Source organism: Mugil cephalus, chromosome 10 (assembly GCF_022458985.1).
Source record: "Mugil cephalus isolate CIBA_MC_2020 chromosome 10, CIBA_Mcephalus_1.1, whole genome shotgun sequence".
NCBI lineage: Eukaryota > Metazoa > Chordata > Actinopteri > Mugiliformes > Mugilidae > Mugil > Mugil cephalus.
In genome coordinates this window covers 8,415,401-8,436,336 of record NC_061779.1, presented here as the reverse complement: position 1 = coordinate 8,436,336, position 20,936 = coordinate 8,415,401, and the positions used below count along the sequence as shown (strand labels likewise).

The window sequence follows — 20,936 nt, the reverse complement described above, 5'->3', positions numbered from 1 at the left end:
CATGTGGAGCTTTCCAGACGCTAATGGATGTCAGGCACATATCTGATTGTTTAAAAACAGCTATTTACCAGACAGAAAGTTAAATGATAACGATTTAGTGGTGTGAGATGAAAAGTTCATCCTAAGGGACGTCTCTTTTTAGCTTTTAGCTTTTAGCTTTTAGCTTCATGGAAACATTTTTAATACAGATATTTAACTCTCATATATAAATGTCAACCTGACCGTTAAAGTCAAAGGATCCCAAAATTTAATCAACCATGTTTGGACAAATTTATACAGGGGTTTATAAGTTGCAGAAATATTTCCACTTTGACCAAAATACAGACATTTCTTTCTAATTGATTTTTGTTAGAGTGAGTTTAGCCATATTTAAACGAATGAATGAATTAATTAAGACTTTACAATTAAGAAAAAGGGATGATTTAACACCAATATGTTAGCAAGCCAAATTTTTTTGGATGTGTAATCAATCACAAATATTCTTTGTTTACGATCCTTGGAGGGACCCATAGTTTGGGAAATCAGAAGGTGATCCAAGGGTAACGCTGGGATGGAAAGTAGAAACAAGCCTCCCTGAGCAGAAATAAATTTGCACTGAAGTGAGTTACAACCCGAGTATGTCAAGTTTCAAATATCACTTTTCTGGCAAAGCACACAGCTGATACAACATGGACACAGCACATTAGTGAAGCATACAGAGCATTTAATCCACTGTTGTAACAGTAATGATAGCATCTATTTTCTTAAAGATGGTACAATTGTCCACTTTATACGACTAAATAAATAAAAAATGTAAATATGAATTAATCACATATTAACTGTGAATAATCATGCGATTAATTGCAATTAAATATTTTAATCAACTGACAGCCCTAATTTCTCATGAGTAGTTCTCATCAGAACAAAACGCTTTTTGCTTGAAGTTAATTGTTTTGATTTCAAGCTTCTAAAAAAGGTCATCTGCCAACGGAGAAAATCATGTAGTCTGTTTCCTATGCAGATCTGCTCATGCACGTGTCAAGATACTGATACTTGGGTTCTGGCGCTCGGTATAGGCACAGCTGCCTCAGCAACAAGAGCACAAACACACAGAGATGAGAACAAGGAGGGTTGGCTCAGCTCCCTGAAATCTCTCACTTCCATTTTGAAATTCATTTCCTCAAACCGCCGCTTAAAAAAAAAAGTCTTTTACAGTGACAAATGTCGGCATCCCCGTCTCTTCATCATGGAAATGTTACCGATGTTACCGTGGAAAATGAGAGCAGCAAAGGCCAATTGATCCTCTGTTATCTAATGTGCTCTAATCTGCTCGCTGAACTCATCTTTCCTGACGACATGTGAGAAAACGCTGCGGTGAAGGTCAGGCGTAACAGAAAGGCAGGAAGCTAAATGAGTTAGAAACGTATTAATGGTAATATTTTTAGCCTTGTTCTGGATGAATGAGTAGCTCGGCGACAGCAAAGCAGTGGGACAATAAAATAAAACAGAAAGAAACCTGACGAGGATTCAGGATGAAGGATGTCGCTGGTTTCTATTCTCCACAAAGCAGTAAAGTGATGTCAGCCTCAAATTATGCTAATTTCTCTTTAATGCATTGGCCGTGATAGCTCTGAACTTGGCCTTGGAAATGGACGATAAAATCCATCTTCAATATTAGTTTCACTTTCCACATGAACGCTCTAAGAATAAACCAGAGCACTTTCTGCAATGACGACAAATTCTGCACTTTAAACAATTAAGGATTACGGCTCTGCTAAGCCGAGCATCCTCCTAACTTTTTTTTTTTTTTTTTTTAACAAGATGCATCTCGGAAAATTGTGTGTGTCAGTGTGCGTCTGAAGCGCACTGAACTCCAAAAGCAATTACCTCATGTGGAGCGACACACAAGGGGAGGAAAACTATTACATCATCTCCCAAAGTCCATTTACCCTGGCTAACACACAGCGACCGAGACAACAACAACAACACAAAGCTGAGCCACAGACAAGTGCAGATGTCCCTGACGCGAAAAAAACAAACAAAAAAAAACACAGAGTGACTCATAAAAATAGGTCCACTCAGTCCCAACGGGAGTGCAGAGGGATTTACAAGAGAAAAACTCAGAGCGCAAGAAACACAAATTTAGGAAAACACACACACATTTCTAGCTCAAATCCCATCTCTCGCTTCATTTCCCAGCCAACCTGCTGCTGCTGCCGAGGCCTCGGCCGTGTGACAACAACTGTACGATGACGGATCGCCGTGGAAGTGCTCACACGTTTGAGTGGGAGCATGCGGATGAAGGTTCCTTTGTCTTTTTTTTTTTGTACAGATGCACTAATGGTTTCTCGTTGGACTGAAAACCATCTACGCAGAATAGAACGGAACAAATGAAGAGGAAGGACGGAATCAACAGCCTGAATGGAAATTTATGGTCTGCTTTAAAACAAACAGGACGACCGTAAAAGTGCCAGGGAAGATATGAGGCGCACATTTGGATCGAGGCGACGATCTCGCAGCGGAGCTGTGGCCTATGTGAGGCTTGGTAGACCGGCGTGTACCAATAAATCTGTCCGGCAACCTGGCGACGCCAAGTGAGGGTGTTTATCACAATCACGGCGTGGCAACGATTTGGAGAAAGGAAAAAGAAATTAAAACGGATGAAGTGTGCCAAGTGTTTTTAATGCACATATTGTCCTATGCACATTAAAAAGCAGCGGTTCAGACCTTCTACTTCACTAATAACACCTGATAAATGAAATAAAAACAAGGTGTAAGAAAAATCTGTCAAACAAATCGCTAAAAAGCTAAAGCTCAAAGCAGGAGCCGTGTGAGAAACACCATTGGAGGACGGAGGATACGGAGCGATTTTTGAAGCTGAACGGGGAACTTTGCAGCTCTAAGGAGGAAACAGAAGCCCAGTGCATCATAGGTCAACGATTGCTGATGTTTAAGCATCTTCTCAAAGTGTATTTTCCAGCACGTGCATCGATGCCTGAGGCGGCACGAAGCAACTCGAAGAACGGACGCGGGTGCGGTTAAATAGAGAGGTGGAGGAGTCGCCCCCGAGGTGGTCGATACGTGTATCAACAACATAAAAAATGCACCAGGTATCAACAAGTTCCATTTAAAAAAAAAAAGAAAAAAGAAGAAGAAGTAAGCAGTTTCCAAAAGTTTCAAGAGTGACCTAAGACCTTTCTGCTGCTCTGGTCAGTCGGTCAATTTCTGCAAGACAACCCACACGACCCAAAGACCCCCGCTAACAACATTGTGTTGCCAGATCCCACAGGACACCCTCAGAAGGCCCATGTCCATTCTCCCATCTTCATTCCAACTTTATTGATAACTCTGAAAACATCCAACAGAAGAAGATGACCAAGACGTCTCAAACACGGCTGTTCATAGATTCCAGCTTGGTTCATCTTTTCAAACACTTGTTTCGACAACTGCTTGGTGTTAATCAACTTTTAGGGACTTAGCATCTGTCAACTCATTGTCTTTCCTTGGTCAAAATGGAGCTAAAAATTATATTAGATTAGATATTTGATGACCAGCACGGATAGACGCCTCCTATTTGTTCTCCTTAAGTGGCTGAAATAAAATACCTTCCTTGATATGAAACCACCCATTCCTGCCTATCTGAAAGGCCACAGCGTTTGCCCAGATTAAAGTCTGGTACTTGGTATGGTCACTGGTTGGAAATGTTCTCCACCCACACAAAGTGACAAGTCCAATCTGTCTACTGAGCAGCAGGGGTGTGAGCTCTATTGAGACAAAAGCTTAATATTCCACTTCGATATAAATCGTTCACGTCTCAAAAGAAGGAATTTAGCGACTTGGATCAAACACAAGATTTATTTTCCCTTAGCAGATTCGTTTAATTTGCTCGAGGTTTATAAAACCACACATCTCAAAGCTAAAAGTGATGATTTTTACTTGAAAACAGCACGTTGTGGTTTCCAATCCCCGGCCCGGGTCGATGGACGCACTGAAATACCTCTGAGTGGCTTCTAGTGCTCTGCACCCCAACAACAACAATGCAGTACGCTATTTTATTTTTAGATTTCAATTTTAAACCCGGGTAGAAGTAAAATGGAGAGGAGAGGCGCAGTCTGTTAGATTAAGTAGTGTCTGTTTTTGGAGCGAGGCTTTATCACTGGAGGAGAGTGGGGGGGAGATAGGCAGTGCAGCTTTATTGTATCAGGACATCTATATTGAAACCACACAGCAATAAAAGGAGTCTGAGCAGCAGTGGAAGGTGCTTTAATTTTGTCTGTATGTTGTTTTTTGTTTATTTTGCAAAGGTGAACTGAAGTTCATATGTAGACAAGATGCAGCATCACATAATAAATGTACAAAACACTAATCTGAATAGAAAAAAACAAGTATTGTGGACGAAATGGTGCAGTTGATTGCCATAATTGCAACGTCAAATGTTTACTTCGAGGGAAAACCATCTAGTCCTTTATTTCCTACAACCAAGTTCACCATGTTGATAGTGAGCTCAGCATATTTACTTAGAAGCTGTGACGGCAAGAAGAGCTTTCTCCGTCCGTACACTCCGATCGCTTAAGACATTGTTAATTTGTCCAACCTATGGGACATTTCCTTATCACTGTAGCGCAGAATTAGGCAAGAACATTTACAATAAACAATAAACGACACTATCAAACTGAAAAGAATATGTACAAAAACTACAAAAAATAACAGCACTTTGACATTCTGTATATACAGAAAACAAAATGTTAATAACTGGAATATAATATAACTGCTAAGATTTTTATGTTTATGAATATGCCAGAGGGTTTACCTAGGCACTTAAAGAGTGGAACATCCACTAGTGACCAACTGTCCTCTACCAAGAGATGGGCGATGAAATTGACTCAACTCGGTAACCACCAACTACAACCATTTCACAGCTGTAAAACACCATATTCTGCCCTTTCAGGAATACAGCTGACTTCTAGCTTGGCAGACAGTTAAACAGTTTCCCAATAAAATCGTCTTAAAGGGGTGACACTCACCGTCCATGACCATATTCACCAAGCTGATAGCAAGCTTGATGAAGCGTTGGATGAACCCAGATGAAGCAGCGTCGTTGGGAGTATTTTCTTATTTGAGTAGAAAGCAACAATGGCAAAAAGAGCTAATTCAGTCCATGCATGGTAGCAATATTTCTGTTGGGTTGGGCAATATACAAGAGGGTTACAACCAGAGCCTGGAGCCTCCACTAGCAACCAACCGTCAGCTACAAACAGATGGGCGATGAAATAAAAAATTTATATTGCACTGCAACGGATACCAAGACTCCTATGGGAGCCACAGTTGATTGACAAGAAAACACCAAAGAAAAACTGTCCACATCTTTGGTTCCCACCACTAAATTCACCATGCTAACAGGGGGCTAAATTCACCATGCTAACAGGGGGCTAAATTCACCATGCTAACAGGGGGCTTGGAGCATTAGATGTAACAGCAAGGAGAGCCAGCTCCATATATGCTAGTTAGCTACGAAAAACCTTTGAATACTCATACCGAGTAATAATCCCAACTTTGTCACGACTTGTTTGACGCAATGACCAAATGGAACAACCGATACAGGTGATCGACATTTGACACAAAACGCAAGAGCCCCACAGATTCAGACAGCATGAGGTGTATTTTTATTCGGGATCAACGTAAATTGCTTTTAATGGTTGTTTTTTTTTTTTTTTTTTTGCATTTTGATGACCTACTTTGGGAGATCTGGCCGAGCTTGGTGCAGCAGTACCGCTGTGCAAATTAAAAGGATTTAATTTTACTTTCCAGAGGACAATAGTAGATACTGTAGCTTCAAAATTACCAAAAATCCCAGAAGAAGAGGAAGAAGAAGAAGAAGAAGAAGAAGAAGAAGAAGAAGAAGAAGAAGAAGGAAATCAAGCAGAAACAAGAAGTAGTTCAGCTTTACTGTTCTGAATGGAGCAATTGAGATGTTGACGAGAGTGACTTGAAAAGCATCCTGCAACATTTAAAACAGATTTTAATTTGCTTTAATCTCTTGACAGCGCTACTTTTTACAGGTGTTATCAGATACCTTTAGTCTGCACTGTAATCATTAGTGCACGTTTCTGTGCAACGTAACAATCCAAACATTCATTTCTAGCGTGTGACCCACAAAAGATGCACCTTTACACTTTTATATTCAGAGCGTGTGCTGCACGTTTGAATTTCTGGTCACAACAGGTTGAGTTTTCAAAGCCGTCACATGTTTGTCAGCTGGAAACTGCTGCTTTTCACAAAAAACAAAAAACAAAAAAACATGTGAAAACTGTCAAATTATTGAAGGCAACTGTTTCCTCTGAGGGACGTCAGAAAAAGGAGGACAGGCTTCTTTTATAATACGACTCACACACACACACAGACACACAAACACTAAGGGAAGTTCTAATTTGCTCATAAATTCCCATTAACCGGAGTACATCCTCAAAACAGTGCTCGTCACACACTCGTGTTGTCGTACAAGAGCACACTCACACACACTCACACGCGGGAGCAGAATCATAGCAGACTGTTCTGGCACGTTGATGATTTTAAAACATGTGTGTACGTGTGTGTGTGTGTGTGTGTCTGTATTGATTTTCCAGTAAAAAACAAAACTGCTGCAGGATGCGTCACGTGACTCCGCAGCAGCCAATGAGGGAGCCGAGCGAACCCGATTGGACCTGAGCTCCTCGTGTGTGTTTGCCCTTAATGTGTCCCCTGTTGTGGAGCGCTATTATTCTGTGTGTGTGTGTGTGTGTGTGTGTGTGTGTGTGTGTGTGTTTTATAACACACATATGGTGTGGGCTACAGAGTGCCATTTCATTACTGGCAGCAGAAATCAGACCTCGGACATTAATCTGATTAAGTGTGCTCGTCATTCCCCGTAAACCTGACTCACATCAGTCCTCTGACCGGCTCTTCTGACGAGGCCACAGAAATCAGCAGAAATCAGCAGAAAGAGAATAAAATCCACAATAATTAGTCACCATCAAGCGTAACGTCTCATAAACGCACAGAGCGACGATGTCAAAATCTAAATCTTAGATCTCCTCGATTTTACCACAGGGCTGAGTGACAGATTTTCACTTCAGTCTTACAAACACAAACCCAAAGAAACCGCTCCCTCTGTTTTCTGCTTTAATCATGTGTCAGTTCCCCGGCTCCATAAAAGCCCCCGCCTCCAACCACCTCTGATCTTCACACTGAATTTCTTGCAGCCATCCAAACCAGTGCTTTTTTAAATATTTCCCTCTCACAAAAACTAATCTGGGTTGCTGAGGGCTTACAGCTCCTTAACACCTAAACTAGGTCTTCAACGGCGTGTCTGATTATGCACAGTTATGAATATTTTATGTAGATTTCTCTATTTTTTTTTTTTCTCTGGGCTGGTAAATAGACAGGGAGAGAGCGTGTGCGCATGAGGTCAGAACCGCACGGGTTGATTTACCCAAAGGGAATAATTACCTGTGCCATCGAGAGCAATTGTTCCGTTTACACAGCGATGCAACTCCGGTTGAGCGGGCAGATATAATGAAGGAAACGCGCTGCCACGCGGAAACAGATTCACTTTTAATTGCTGCAGGTTGCAGGACTTTGAAATCTGACCGCGGAGGAGAGCGTCGCACGTCGTCGTATGAATTTGTGAATATTAATGTTTATCTGATGTCCAAACATTCACTGGCCCGAATTAACCCCTGTTCTGCAGGCACTGGTATTTAGGTTCCCTTGTCTGTGGATGATACAAGGTTAAATTCGGGATAAGCTGTTTATGCGCATCTCCTTATTACCATCACAGAAAAGCAAAGAGAATATTTCATACATATCAGATGAGGCAGAATTCAACATGAGCTTATGTAATTTTGAAAAAAAATAAACATCTAAACTGTTGCCATCTTGCAGCTGTTTATCATCATATTCAGATGTGATATTTGTTTTTTTCCTGATTATTTACAAGATTACAAGCCTATTACAATCAGTTTGGGCCATATTTTATGAGAAGGGTAGTTATGAGGGAGTGAAATATTTATAATGTGCAGAGGTTCCTTCTGATTTTCTACATTTCTGCATGAAAATGGCACAAAACATCAGCGGATTTTCACAACAGTATTGAAAGCAGACAAAACAAACCCCCCAAAAAATGAAAGAGAGATACCGTTCCTCTTTTATTTTATGCAGAAAAATGAGCCAATATTACTTATCTGTGATTTGCAAAAAGTATTTGAACCCTCTCAGATGATTATATCACCGTCACTCTTCGGTTCAACCAAGACCCTTTTCTGAGCGTGATCTTTTCCCAACAGAGCGACTCCCGACCAACTTCCCTGCACACAAATTGGTTTGTCTTACGGTAGCGCTGCTTCCCTGTGCACTTACAAGCTGCAAGAAGTTTGTTTACGCACAGAAGAAATGGATGATCGTCTCCACTTGCTCAAACTGATGCTGGAATACCACGGATACGGACGCCGCCATCTTGTGAGTTCGTAGCCTCACAAGTGTCTGTGCAGCAGCACTGACAGTTGGCGTTTGATCAACTGCAACTAGTAGCAAAGAAATGCTGACAAACATTATACACAGCACTTATTTTTTTTTTATACTCTCATGGTTCAGGTCTGCTTCATGTCCTGTAGGACCCTGAGAGTCCTTAAGACACTTAACCCACCTTGTTCCCCAGTGTATGACTGCGAGTGAGTGATGTTTGGTGGTGGTTGGAGAGGCCGTAGACTTGGATTGGCAGCCATGTTTCCATCAGTCTGCCCCACAGTAGCCGTGACTACTGACATAGTTTACCACCACCAGGATGTGACTGTGTGAGCGACTGAATTATGTGTCCAATGTAAAGCAAAACTGCATTATTATTAAGATATTAACCACCTAAAAGGACAGACCATACTTGTCTTAGTTTTAACATGGAGCTCCACATGTTTTGGCCTCACTTTTGACGAGCTATGGATACTGGCTATGTATAAAAAGAGGGTATGCATTAAATTAAATGTATCAGTAAATACAGTGAGACCAGGAAAATATGGATTATCAGATTAAATTAAAGACAATTGGACTCAACAATGATCCATATGAACTAGTTTGGATTTGGAAAAGTGGATTAGCCTCAGTTTCAGTTAGTTTTAGGTCATTTCAGTTATGATGAATGTAGCTAAATAAAAGATGCTAACGCTAAGAGCTTTACTGAGAAGTAACGTTAGCCATACAATACCGTAGCGTCCGACTGGACGTTGAAAGGACGACAAAGAGTGATCGCAAATATTCTCGTTTATTGTTTTATTGTTATTTATTGTTGGAACTGAAATAGTTACTGTCGGCCGAAACAACAACATCGACAAACTTATCTGACAGCCCTCCAGAACGCAGCTTAAGGTACGACTTCATCAAAAAATACAGCATAAATTAATATTACCTGAAAACTAAATGTGAACCACAGCTTTTGGTTCAATCAATCGCACAACAGCTCTTCACCTTTTTTAAATTAATTTTACAATTTAGATGCTATTAAAGCCTGCGGTTCAAACTAATGCTGCTAATCTCCATGATCAACTGTCACTTTTTGCCACTCAGTGGCCGTAACCATGGAAACTTCACTGGCTGTGACATCACACACATACCTTCTGTAGACCTTTAAAATGAAACAACATAGACTTCTTTTTAATGTTATACTCTAGGTGAAGGTAAGAATCCTTTAGCAGATAAATATTACAGCTGCATTTCTAATTATAATCATAGTCAACACTATGTTTGACATTTATGGTGGGATACAGTAAAGAACGTCTTACTTAATTACAATGAAAAAAACTAATTATTGTTATTATGACAAACCTTTGAATAAAGGAGTAATGTTAATGTTAATATTTTTAGTTGTAGCTAACCTAAAGATTAACTGACTTGAAATAAATATTATTACATGTGTGGAGACACTTTATTTTCTCCATAAAGTCTCAGGCAACAGCTGCAAGGAGTGAATATTACTAGAGGCCAGAAAAACATCCGCAGATAAAAAAAACAAAACTGCTGTTACAAACAACACTGACTTCAAGGCCAAACGTGAAGACAGTTGGATGGACAGGTGCACACACACAAAACACACTCATGCGCAGCAGTGGGTGAGTGATGGAGTGACGGGGGTAGAGGAGGCGAGCTACCGCGGTGATACATGGCGAGTTGAAGGAGAGGAGGCCGAGCAGATATAAATCCTTCCTTCTTCCAGTCGACTCTTAAGAAGCAGAGGCTGATTAAATTTTCATTGCCTCTCCTGCTTTTGTTTCCCCTCATTGGCTTTTTCTTTTTTTTTTTGTATTTTCAGAAGCTATAGTTGAAATAAAATCCCTCTCTGCCCGCCCGTCTGTCTGTCTGTGTCTGTTCGGAGGCTGAAACAACCTCCTCGAGGGTACGAAAATCTTTCAAAGTTTCACATCTGAACAAAATGATTACTTTCAGTCGGACCGCACTTCTCTCCGGGATGATTTTGCGAGCGGCTCATTTCCGAAACCGAGTCGCGTAACGACTTGAGACTTGGCTCAAAACCACCGACGCGAACACACCTTGAGGACGGGACGGGCTAAACACGGAGGCTTGCGAAGGCGCGCTGCACAATCGGTCTGATTGCATAAAAGCTTTACAGGAAGCAGCAGGGAGCTCGGACAAAGCCGGTGCACTTTCATTTCGTTTTATGTTTGCGAGGGAAAATAAATCTTCTTGTTCACGGGTCCCGTCGAGAAGAAGAGAGAGGGAGATTGAGGAAAATCTCCTCCAGAGGTGAAAGGCACCGACTAAAGTCAGGCTCTGAAAGGAGATGAAGAACTGAGTGTTTCTTTTTCGAATGTTTTCATGACTTTGGTTTTCATCGCTTTGAGTCTGGAGTCTAATGATGACAGCAGTGCTAATGATGCTGACGATGACTGCGCCACAGTTACTAAGTGAATGTCACACTTTTGTTGTTGTTCGCGAGCTAAATTGAGTCAGGAAGTCCGGATCCGCACATCCCCTCTCTTTCTCAAGTTGTCTGTTCACATCTGATATTTCCTTCTCTTCATGTTTTTTTTTCTTTCAGTTTTTACCCAAATAAAAAAAAAAAAAAAAAGAAATCTTTGCACCTCCACCGCTTCTTGGCTCACACTTCATCTCTTCAGTCGCTCCCCATCAGAGCAGACTCCGATCGTTTGGTAGCTCTCGCTGGGGTTCAGCACCTCATGGAAATCACTCGGGGAAGGGGCGACGCCGAAAACTTCTCGGTGTCAGTTCAATCACGCAATGAGACAGAAGTCTCCTTCAAAGCTTCCTTTTAGGAAATTGATTTGGTGACCTTGAACGTGAGTGATGGGAGCTGACGAAAGGAAACAGGAGCTCCATCTCAGCGGTGAAGTGACTGACACTTCACATTTGGATCAAGTTTAGAGTTTCCTAATATTTTTCATTGGCTGTTTTAAGACCGAATCAGGCAAAGATGAATTAAAAGATGAAACGTTTGTGCAGACGGGAAAATAAAAGATTACGTCCCAGGGTGTTTTTGACATTTGAGCTACATGTCAGCATCTTATCAGCCTCATAAAAGTAAGAAACAGAGAGTTCAGTCCATGTGACAATTTAGACTTTGTATAAATCTAGTTGCACTTGTTTTCAGATGGTTCCACAATAAACACCGATCAGCCACAACATTAAAACCACCGACCAGAGAAGTAAATAACACAAATCTTGTGACAATTCAATGTTCTACTGGAAACACACACACAAAATAGTGTAGGAATTTAAAAAAACATGAAAAATAGCGCAAGAATAGTACAAGAATATATTCCTTAATTAAGTCTACTCTGAATAAAAATATGTCTTCATGTTGTCTGTAATATAATATTATGAGAGACATTTGAATTAAATGTTTAAAGAACAAAACAAACATTTATGTTATATTATTTAGTGAAAATGTAACCAGAGAATAAAGCACGTACTTAGAAAATAACTCATGAACTGATGAATTAATTGAAAAAGCGAATCGTTTGCAGCAGTTATTAAAATGCGGAACATTTCCTCCATTACAGGACACCTGGAGGGAGGGATGGTTCGTGTTCTGCATGAACAAACGCAGACAGACCTAACAAAGCGCACTGCATGACACGCAACGGAAACTACACATGAACGAGCCTTGAACACAAGCAGTCACCTCATGTGCATCCGAGTCCCTTTTTTTTCCACATGAGACTTTCGGGAAAATAATTAACCTTCCTAAAAAACAAAGTGTGGCTAATTGGGATTATAAAATCAATTTCTCCTGCCCCCTCGCATGATTTGTAAGTGGGCCCGGCCACGCATAATGCATTTAATGTAGGAGCTGTGGGGAAATATTTACGATCTGGATATGAAACCTCTCAGACTTCAAGTCACTCTCAATCTGCCTCGCTCAAGCGGCGCTCGCACGTATTCCAGAAATAGACTATTGAGTTCAAAGTGCTGCAGAAAGAAAGCAGCTGATGAAATGATGGGAGGTAAAGATGTTCGGTCTGGTTCTATTCGGTCGCATTCACGTAAAAAAAAATAAATAAAAAAAAAAAACGAGCTGAGAAGGGAGTCGTTTGGTTAGAGTTTATCAGCGCCTGCTTGTATAATAAAGCTGTTCTTCTGCCTGGCAACAGAGCGAGGAACTGCACGGAAGAGACGCTCAACGTGACAGCAGGCGGTTATTACACACTCTACCTGCAGGTAACGGGGCGCAAACGCACCACGTACAACAAACACTGCAACTTAATGAGAATGTTGTGCTAAAAATAAATGATGTGCATTTAATTTGAAGCATTATCACCGATGTAAAAGAAGAACCTGAAAGTGTCATAACAGTCATTAACGAGTTGGCATTGTTAGCATTCATTTGCGGTTGGATTTTCTGGTTATCTAATGTATGAAAAAATGTTCTATCCAAAAGCTATTAATGAATGAAATGCCGCTAAATTATAATTCATTCATAATCCTCAGGGGATTGTGCAATAGCTGTGGAACGTACATGTCTGTGTGCGCTTGTCTTAGCGAATATATTCCATATTATATTTGTTTAACTTGTTCAACTTCTGCGCTGAATGAACTGCGGATAAAGAATTCTATTTTGTATTCATGGTTCTGGTTGAGATTTCCATTGCACTGAGAAGTCAAACTTCTTTTTCCTCTCCTCTTCGGTATGAAAAGCTCCAGCAGGGCATAATCAGAGCGACACAGAGGAGCACAGAGCGGCGCGCAGCCAAGCAGAGCGATACAAAATGAGCCACTGCTGCTTTAATGCTGAGAACATGTGCTGGGATGATGCAGTGTAGCCACCCCCACCACCACCACCACCACCACCCCAGCCTCTGGGACCTGCATGAAGGATCTTTTGGCCTTGGATCCATTCCAGTCTGAATCGTCCTCTTGGATGTGCTTCTACACCTAAAAGAAAAAAAAAGCAGCTACCATATGATGATGAAGCACCTGAGGTCTGGGCACGAGCTGCTGGCATAAATTAAGGTTGAAATGTAAAAGTTTTCTCCTTGAGCTTGTGACCGTCAAGTCCATCACTTCACACATTTAGTGAAATGTCTGCCAACGTCTACTGCTGTAGTAGTCTTATTAGAGTCTTCTTTTTTTTCTCCAGCCACTTGGGGCCAGAAAAAAAGAAGCTGCGTATCATTAATGAGTCGAAGCATTGCTAGCATTTATTTGACTGAAAATGACAAAAAAAAAACATCCTTGTGTATTTTAGTGTTTCAGTTTGGCTCAAGTTCCATCTACTACCATGGAGGGCGGAGCTTATGACCTATACTGCAGCCAGTCACTAGGGGGCGCTCTACTTGCTTTGGCTTCACTTTTGAGGAGCTGTCATGGCATTTATTCTTTTTTTTTTTTACAATCTGCGATTCAGAAAAGATCACTCAAAGAGAGAGATCACTCTGATTGGCTGCACAGCTTAGAGAACAAGGCTGCAAGATGAAAGCCAGAAGCGAATAAAACACAAGACCAAACAGTCAACATGACAATCATCTAGAAAGAATAAACTGCAGAACAACTCATCAGCATGACTCAGAAGATGTCTTGTAGGTCTTGCTAGCCTTCTAGCCTCCCAGCTAAAAGTAGCGCTTCCTGTTTCGCACTACAGACTACTGCCCCCTGCTGGTATGGAGGGTTATTTCCTCTGTTCACACTTTTTGTAGCGTTTGCTGTGTGTTCAAGGTGACGTCACACAATTGTTGCTGGTATTTCTAACTCTAATGTTGATTTGGTGTCTGTGTATCTTATGCCATTGTATGATTAGAACAATGATTTATGAAAGTGGCTAACAATTAGATCTGAAATGTAGCATAAATGTAAATAAATCAATTTAATTATTTAAATTCAAAAAATTTATTTTGCCGTTGTCGTAGCATAATAAGTTCCCAATTTAGAGAGTCCAGACCAACCTCGAAAAAATTTGTGGATGGAGGAAGCCAGGCTGGTTTCTGTCTTCAATGTATTGAACAGAAATAACTTTACACTTACTTTGCACTTAAAATTCTCACAGCATATTATTGTTCCCATTGTTCCTTATAAATCATTATTGCTTCAGAACTCGTTGTAGCATGTTATTTATTTTCCAGTGTTTGGTGACAAATGTCTGAATACATCCTATTATACATCCTTTGGCACGAAATAAATTGAGTGTGACATTGTAAAACCTTTTGGATTGGAAATGTTATTTACTGACGCGCTGAGGAGGGCAAAGCGGAGCGAGAGCTGCCAATCATCTGATTCGTTTCTAAACCCAGGAAACCAAGCGGTCGTCTGTGAGCATGAATCCTCTTGATGCCGAGTAGCTGACATCAAATGGAGCAGGTTGCAGCGCAGCGAGCCTCCTCATCTGTCAGCCGCCATTAAAGTTTCCAGAGGTCTCGCCTCTTGACAGCCTCTGTGCATTAAACACGAGCTCGGCGCTTAAGTGTGAGGAATTCACCACCATTACAAGCGAAATCTGCTCAGAATTGACACGAGGCGGAAGAACACGCAGTGAAGACATTCTGCTTTCACATTTAATAAAGCTCCGCTGGGATATACGTATTTATAGATGTTGAGAGTTCAGTGCAACCACAGGTTTAGTGTGTGTCGCCGGGACTCATGCAGGATGTGATGCATGGTGTCCACCATTTATTCGTATTTGTTCATACTAATTTGATTTCTGAAGTTATCGCCTTCCAAGAAAAGTTGGAAACTTTGAGTAATTTGAGTAAAACTAGAAAATGTAAATATCATGAACCAAATCAAATCTTCACACATTGTGGTTGTTCCAAGTTTTCTGCCTGAAACATGAGGTGGGTTTTAATTGTAACATCCAGATTGCATGATTCCACATAAGACCTTGGCTTATTTTCTAGCAAGAAACTTCAAGTAATCAGACAAAATTAATTTGCGTATTGCTGCCACTGATGACAGTTTAGACCTTTTTCAATTATTTTTAGAAACTGACCCTTGAACTTGCATCACGATTATATTCACTAACTAAAATAACTGAAACCATCCTTGAAGAAAAATTATTTGATGTGTATTTTAGCGATTTTGTTTAGCTCTAGTCCCATCCGCTAACATGGAGGGGGTGGAGCTTATAACCTATACTGCAGCCAGTCACCAGGGGGAGCTCTACCTGCTTTGGCTTCACTTTTGAGGAGCGGTTCTGCAGACCATCTTTAAACTGTCTGTGGTTTGAACCGATACAGAGATAAACAAATACCTCTGATAGACGTCCCACTAATCAGAACAAATTTATTGAAAGGAAATTGAACTCAACGGTGTTAAGTATGACCACTGTTACTATTCTTTCCATCACCACATGAAACTCTAAGAGTTTGATTAGTCCGGCAGATTTTTGCAGGATAATTTTTTGCAGCATAATCAGTTCCCTACAGAGAGACTCCAGAATAACTTTTTGTTACTGAAGATAAGTGGAGCTTCCAGGCTACAACTACCAGGTGGGATCATCTCTCCAATTGTTGGGCATGTTCCAAAGTGTTTGCAAAGACAGAAGAATAAAAACACTCTGTTATATATTGCGTTTTAGGGAGATTTACTGATGCTACCCACAAACAATCAACTGCACAACTCCAATTATGATTAAGAGTGGCATTAGTGGATTACTCCATGCTGCACCACGTATAAAACTCCACCTAAATCATCTTTTCTTTGATGCTACACTCATATATAAGTCTAACATCACTAAGTGACTGTATCTGACTGATCACCTGCTCCCTCTCTTCTAACAGCTTCTAACAATACTAACATCTGTTACATCAAACTTTAAATCTGATTGTGGAGAGCTCTGATTCTCGGCCAGCTCCTCCTCCTCCTCCTCCTCCTCCTCCTCCTCCTCCTCCTGTCTCAGAAACCACCGAAGACTGAGAGGAGCCAAGCTGGGCTGCACCTAATCAGCACGATCGATCATTTTAATTGACGACAGCGGATGAATGATCATCGGCATCGGGATTTATCAATGACTCTGCAGCCAGACGTTCGATCGCACACAGTCTTGCCTTGGTTATTAGATTCCAGACTTTTATCCGGTTCATTCACGTAGATGCCAATAAGGCGCCGCATCATCCTTCCAAATATCCCGAAGATCTTGGTGGTTTGGAAAGGATTTATGAGTTTAAATGCATTATAACTCAAGTTTTATTTACGTGGGCACTATTAGAACCACCATCAGAGGGAGTTTTCAAACAAACTGGGAGGGGCAGGGCTGTTCAATAGGAGAATCTGATCTCCTTTAACCATATAAAGTCTTATTATGTGGGTTTCTCTGGTTGGAATAAATCCATTCTTTCTGAGTATGTTTGCTCATCGGGTGAGAGGTTTCCAGGAGGGACAGAAACATGGAGGTAGAAAAACAATCAGTTGTTGAAACAAGCGTTTGAAAAGATTAATGAAGAAGGGAGAAAACGTTAATTAGCGTCCATGGAAACGTGACCCCTGAATCCCTGTCTAAGGTGCTGACCCTTGACCTTTACTACACCATTAGTCCAGTGTGGTTTCCATAATTGAACATATACTTTCCAGTTGACCCTTTGTTGACCTATAAGAAGACTCCTATTCTTAGGCATGTCCGAACTTCCTATGTTACTGTTGCTAGGTTGGACAAACAATAGCCATTCAAAGGTCCATTGAAAAAAAAAAAATGAGGGTCTAGAGTCCTTTATTTCATTTTCCTTCTGTTTCAGTGCTAAGAACTACATTAAAACTTTAAATTAAAAGTGGTTTTACCCCTCTCTGAACAGGGGAGGTGGACTGAGAAATAATTTAGCACCAGTTTACAAGTCAACAGTCAGCAGACCAATCAGAAGGCCAATGAAGAGTCTAACGGATAAAAAAGTCATCCAAACCAGAAGCATCTCTGTTTCCTCCCATTGATCAAACTGATGGGTTAGTGGTTAGAGTTAAGGTTACATATACATGATGCATATGTAGTGAGATACTCACATTTAGATGTAACATCTACATTACAACTATGATGCAGCAGGTGTAAATTGAACTGTCTGCACACAGAGTAAATAGATCCACGTTCACAAAATATGACGTTCAGCTGGCGGAAAAAAACAAACGGCAGTGACTCAGACGACCAGGAAACCGGATTGTTCAGCTGCTGTAAGCGGAAGGTCTGAGCTCGCTCCTCAGAGCCCATCGCTCTTCGCAGCGGAGCGTCGAGAGTGTTTCATCTCCGCTGGTGTGTCATCTGACGCTGATTATTAGGCAACAGACTCGAACCTGGCACTTACTCAGACGTTATTTCAATCCCCGACTGACAAACGCAGACACGACGGCCGATGGGGGTAAAAAAAACAAAAACAAAAACAAAGTAAAGTGCTAGCTGCAGACCGTTCCCATGACAACGCGGCCCAATAGATCCCGAGCTATATTGAGAAGGATGGAGACCTCTGTCAGACCTATTAAAGAAAAACACCTACACCCTCACCAGAAAGATCCTTTCTTCCGTCATAAAGGGACAAAAACAGTTGAATGCCTGAGTTACAAGGTAAGAGAGAGAAATCTCTGCCAGCTATTCTGTGGAGGGGGCTGCTCTTAAGTGGCACAGCGGCATGAAATAAAAGAGGATGTGTTGTTGAGAGCGAGTGGGCGATCTGCTCAGATTTAACTGGGTCGCTTAAACATATTTCTCCGAGCGCTTTGGCAAGTCGTCTCCACGTCTTTCATTCTCAAATCCGCAGCAGACGAGGAGGTAGGCAGTTAATACCTGATTATCACAGAGGTGCACTCTTTCTTTATTAACCTCAATTGACACCGCGTTTCCAGAAGAGGAGTCGATTATTTCATTAGAATCCCAATTTGAGAGGGGTCGCCGAGGCGGGAGCCGAGAAGGGGGGGGCAGGGCCGTCTTCTTCTAACTGTCTGACTCAGAGTGGGAAAAAGTCAGCCGATCAATCGCTTCAATGAACACCGGAAGAGGAATATAAACAGACGCTAAACTGTTTCTTCACATCTGCTTTGAGATAGAAAAATGAGGGTGCGGGGCGCTCTGAGTGATGGTGAATCCATTTTGGGTGACAAAGAAGTTGTTATTCGCACATTTTGAATTGATTTGAGGCTCCACTTAGAACAAATTTGCTTGAAATGAGCTGTTATGTAATATATGTGAAAGAAAAGGGGGATTATTTAAGGAAAAGCTCTTCTCAGTTGTTTTTTATTCTTACACTTTTCATCATTTTAAGCGTCTCGTTCCTGAAACTGTACATAAAACTGAATGGATATTCCTGAAAATTTTTGACATTTAGTTTATGTTTCTATCTAAATGTCACCCTCTGTGCTGTGAACAACAAAGCGGAGATTTCATTCAGTTGTGTGCTGGTGTCACAAGTCAGGGTGTCTGATATCCGCTCCAAATGACTGCATGTAAAACTAAAAGCACGTGGTGTACAAGTGGAAAATTATTTAATATAACAGAAATAACTTTTTAATGCATCTCCAAAGAGGTGCCTTGATGTATTTTGGGATGCATTTATCTAAATGTTATTATTTTCAGTTTTTTTGGGAGCTAGTTTAAATAAAATACATGCAGAATGAGCCAGTTTTAATTAGTTGGTTGTCAAGAAATCTTCTTGAAAGGAGGCCACAATTACACTTAATGACCCCAGATGTGCCTCCTTGATAAAACACATCCCTTCCTAAGGACTTCAAACACAAAATAACACACTGTTATCATTTTTCACTACTTAGTGAGTTTGGAGACCAGGTCAACACCTTGTGATGTTCTTCATGGGGATTCTTTGTTTGGTTTTTTGAGTTGTTCCTAAACCGTTTTCTGTGTGTAGAAAACCCAAGGAGTGTCCTTTCTATAGGGTGGGGGTGTCTGGTTGGGTCTATGTGAGTTGTACATGCATAAGTAACATCCACATTAATGCCATGTCCAAAAGTTTCCCAGCAGAACATTAGAGGGTCACATGATGGTCAGCGTTAATTACTTCTGCCAGAGGTTTTAATGTTGTGGCTGATCCGTGTACAACGTTCATACTTACTCCTGACTGAATATATAATGTCACATATCGCATCGTATATTTTTAAATCCCACATGAATTATTTGTCCTCTGTAGGAGCTGTAGGCAGTGTGACTCAAACATGCCTCTGCCTCTTCCTGTAATTTTTTTATTTATTTATTTTTTTTCCTCGGTGAGGAACATGGTGATCACAAATTATTCATCCGTGACGACTGTGAAACGTCCCCTATGGATCTTGTTCGGGGCTGATTCTCCATGAATGAGTAAAAACTTTCCTCTCCGGTGCGAAGAGGAGCGAAGGGGGGGGGGGGGGGGGGGGGGGGGGGGGCGCGTTTGTGGCGGCGCGGCGATGCGGTCACGCCGTGCGCTCTGGCCGCGCGTTTTGGGGACGTGACATCGGCGCCGATGGTTTGAATACCAAAATGAAGACGTTTAAAAAACACATTTAGATCCACGCACCAAACATCTAAGCAAAGAGGGACGACGTGAATGCGTCCGGGAATCAGCAGGACCGCTCCAGACGCATCAACGTGATCCTACTGCACAACACCGCTGCTGTTTGCTACATATCGCCACTGACATCTAAGAGAAATAAATCACATCCTCCACACACTTCGCGGGGTAATTAACATTAAAGGCAGCTTCAGGTTGGAGCTGGGGCTGGTTTTATTCGTGGTTTTATAGGGAACACTCTCACAGGTTGGATAATAACGCAGCGTCGGTGTCTTACCGTCAGCGGCCAAGGAGCTCTGCAGCATCAGCACCAGCACCATCCACAGAGCCAGCAGCGTCCCACCATCCAGCGCCCGCGTCCTCTTCCCGATCCTCGGCGAGCGGGCGACCACCGTCCCCGCGTCCATCCTCCATCGGGGGGAAGAGCCGGGGTCGCGTTTGCCATTCACCCCTCCGACCCGGGGGCAACCGCTGGCGCTGCTGGAGAGGAGCGCATGTTTGGGAGCCATCGGTTTAACCAATTAATCCTGAATGGGAAAGCATCTAACGGCGGCGCTGCTGTGGCGAGAGGCATCCGATCAACCTTCCCCCGGTGTGGACAAGCGGGGCTCCGCTCTCCATGAAGCCCGCCGGAGGCTGCGAGAGACTCGACGCGGAAAAAAAGAAAGAGCGTCTAATTTCTCCGTTGCGCGTCTCTGCTCGCCGTGTGCGTCTCTGTATGTCCGCTCTGTGTGAAGTCTGCCGTCCCTACTGCGACCGCAAGGCGCGCTCCATGTCTGCTGCTGGCAGCTGCGTCAACGCACGGCGCGCAAAACCGGAAACAATCAAATGCGCTCTCCAAGATAAAAGGGCCTGGAAGTGGTTTAATAAGAGCAGCCTGTTCACGCTGCTGTATAAAGACTAGCAATGCATTATTTTAAACACATCCCATTTGTGCCAATATTAGACACTATTTCTACAGGCATAACATTATGACCACTTTTCTAATGTATG

General features: G+C 41.8%; 1 protein-coding gene across 6 annotated transcripts in view; it reads right to left on the bottom strand.

Moving 5' to 3' along the window:
• kiaa1549la (KIAA1549-like a) overlaps nt 1-20,936 on the bottom strand; it is a 114,105-nt gene extending 93,169 nt beyond the window's left edge. For 2 of the 6 annotated variants that reach the window (XM_047596495.1, XM_047596496.1), the window contains exon 1: nt 20,221-20,934. In XM_047596495.1, the coding sequence (XP_047452451.1) occupies nt 20,221-20,452 (232 nt within the window). In that variant the 5' untranslated portion in view covers nt 20,453-20,934. Of the gene's footprint in view, nt 1-20,220 lie in introns of all 6 variants that reach the window. The other 4 variants (XM_047596498.1, XM_047596497.1, XM_047596499.1 and 1 more) reach the window with 4 other exon arrangements.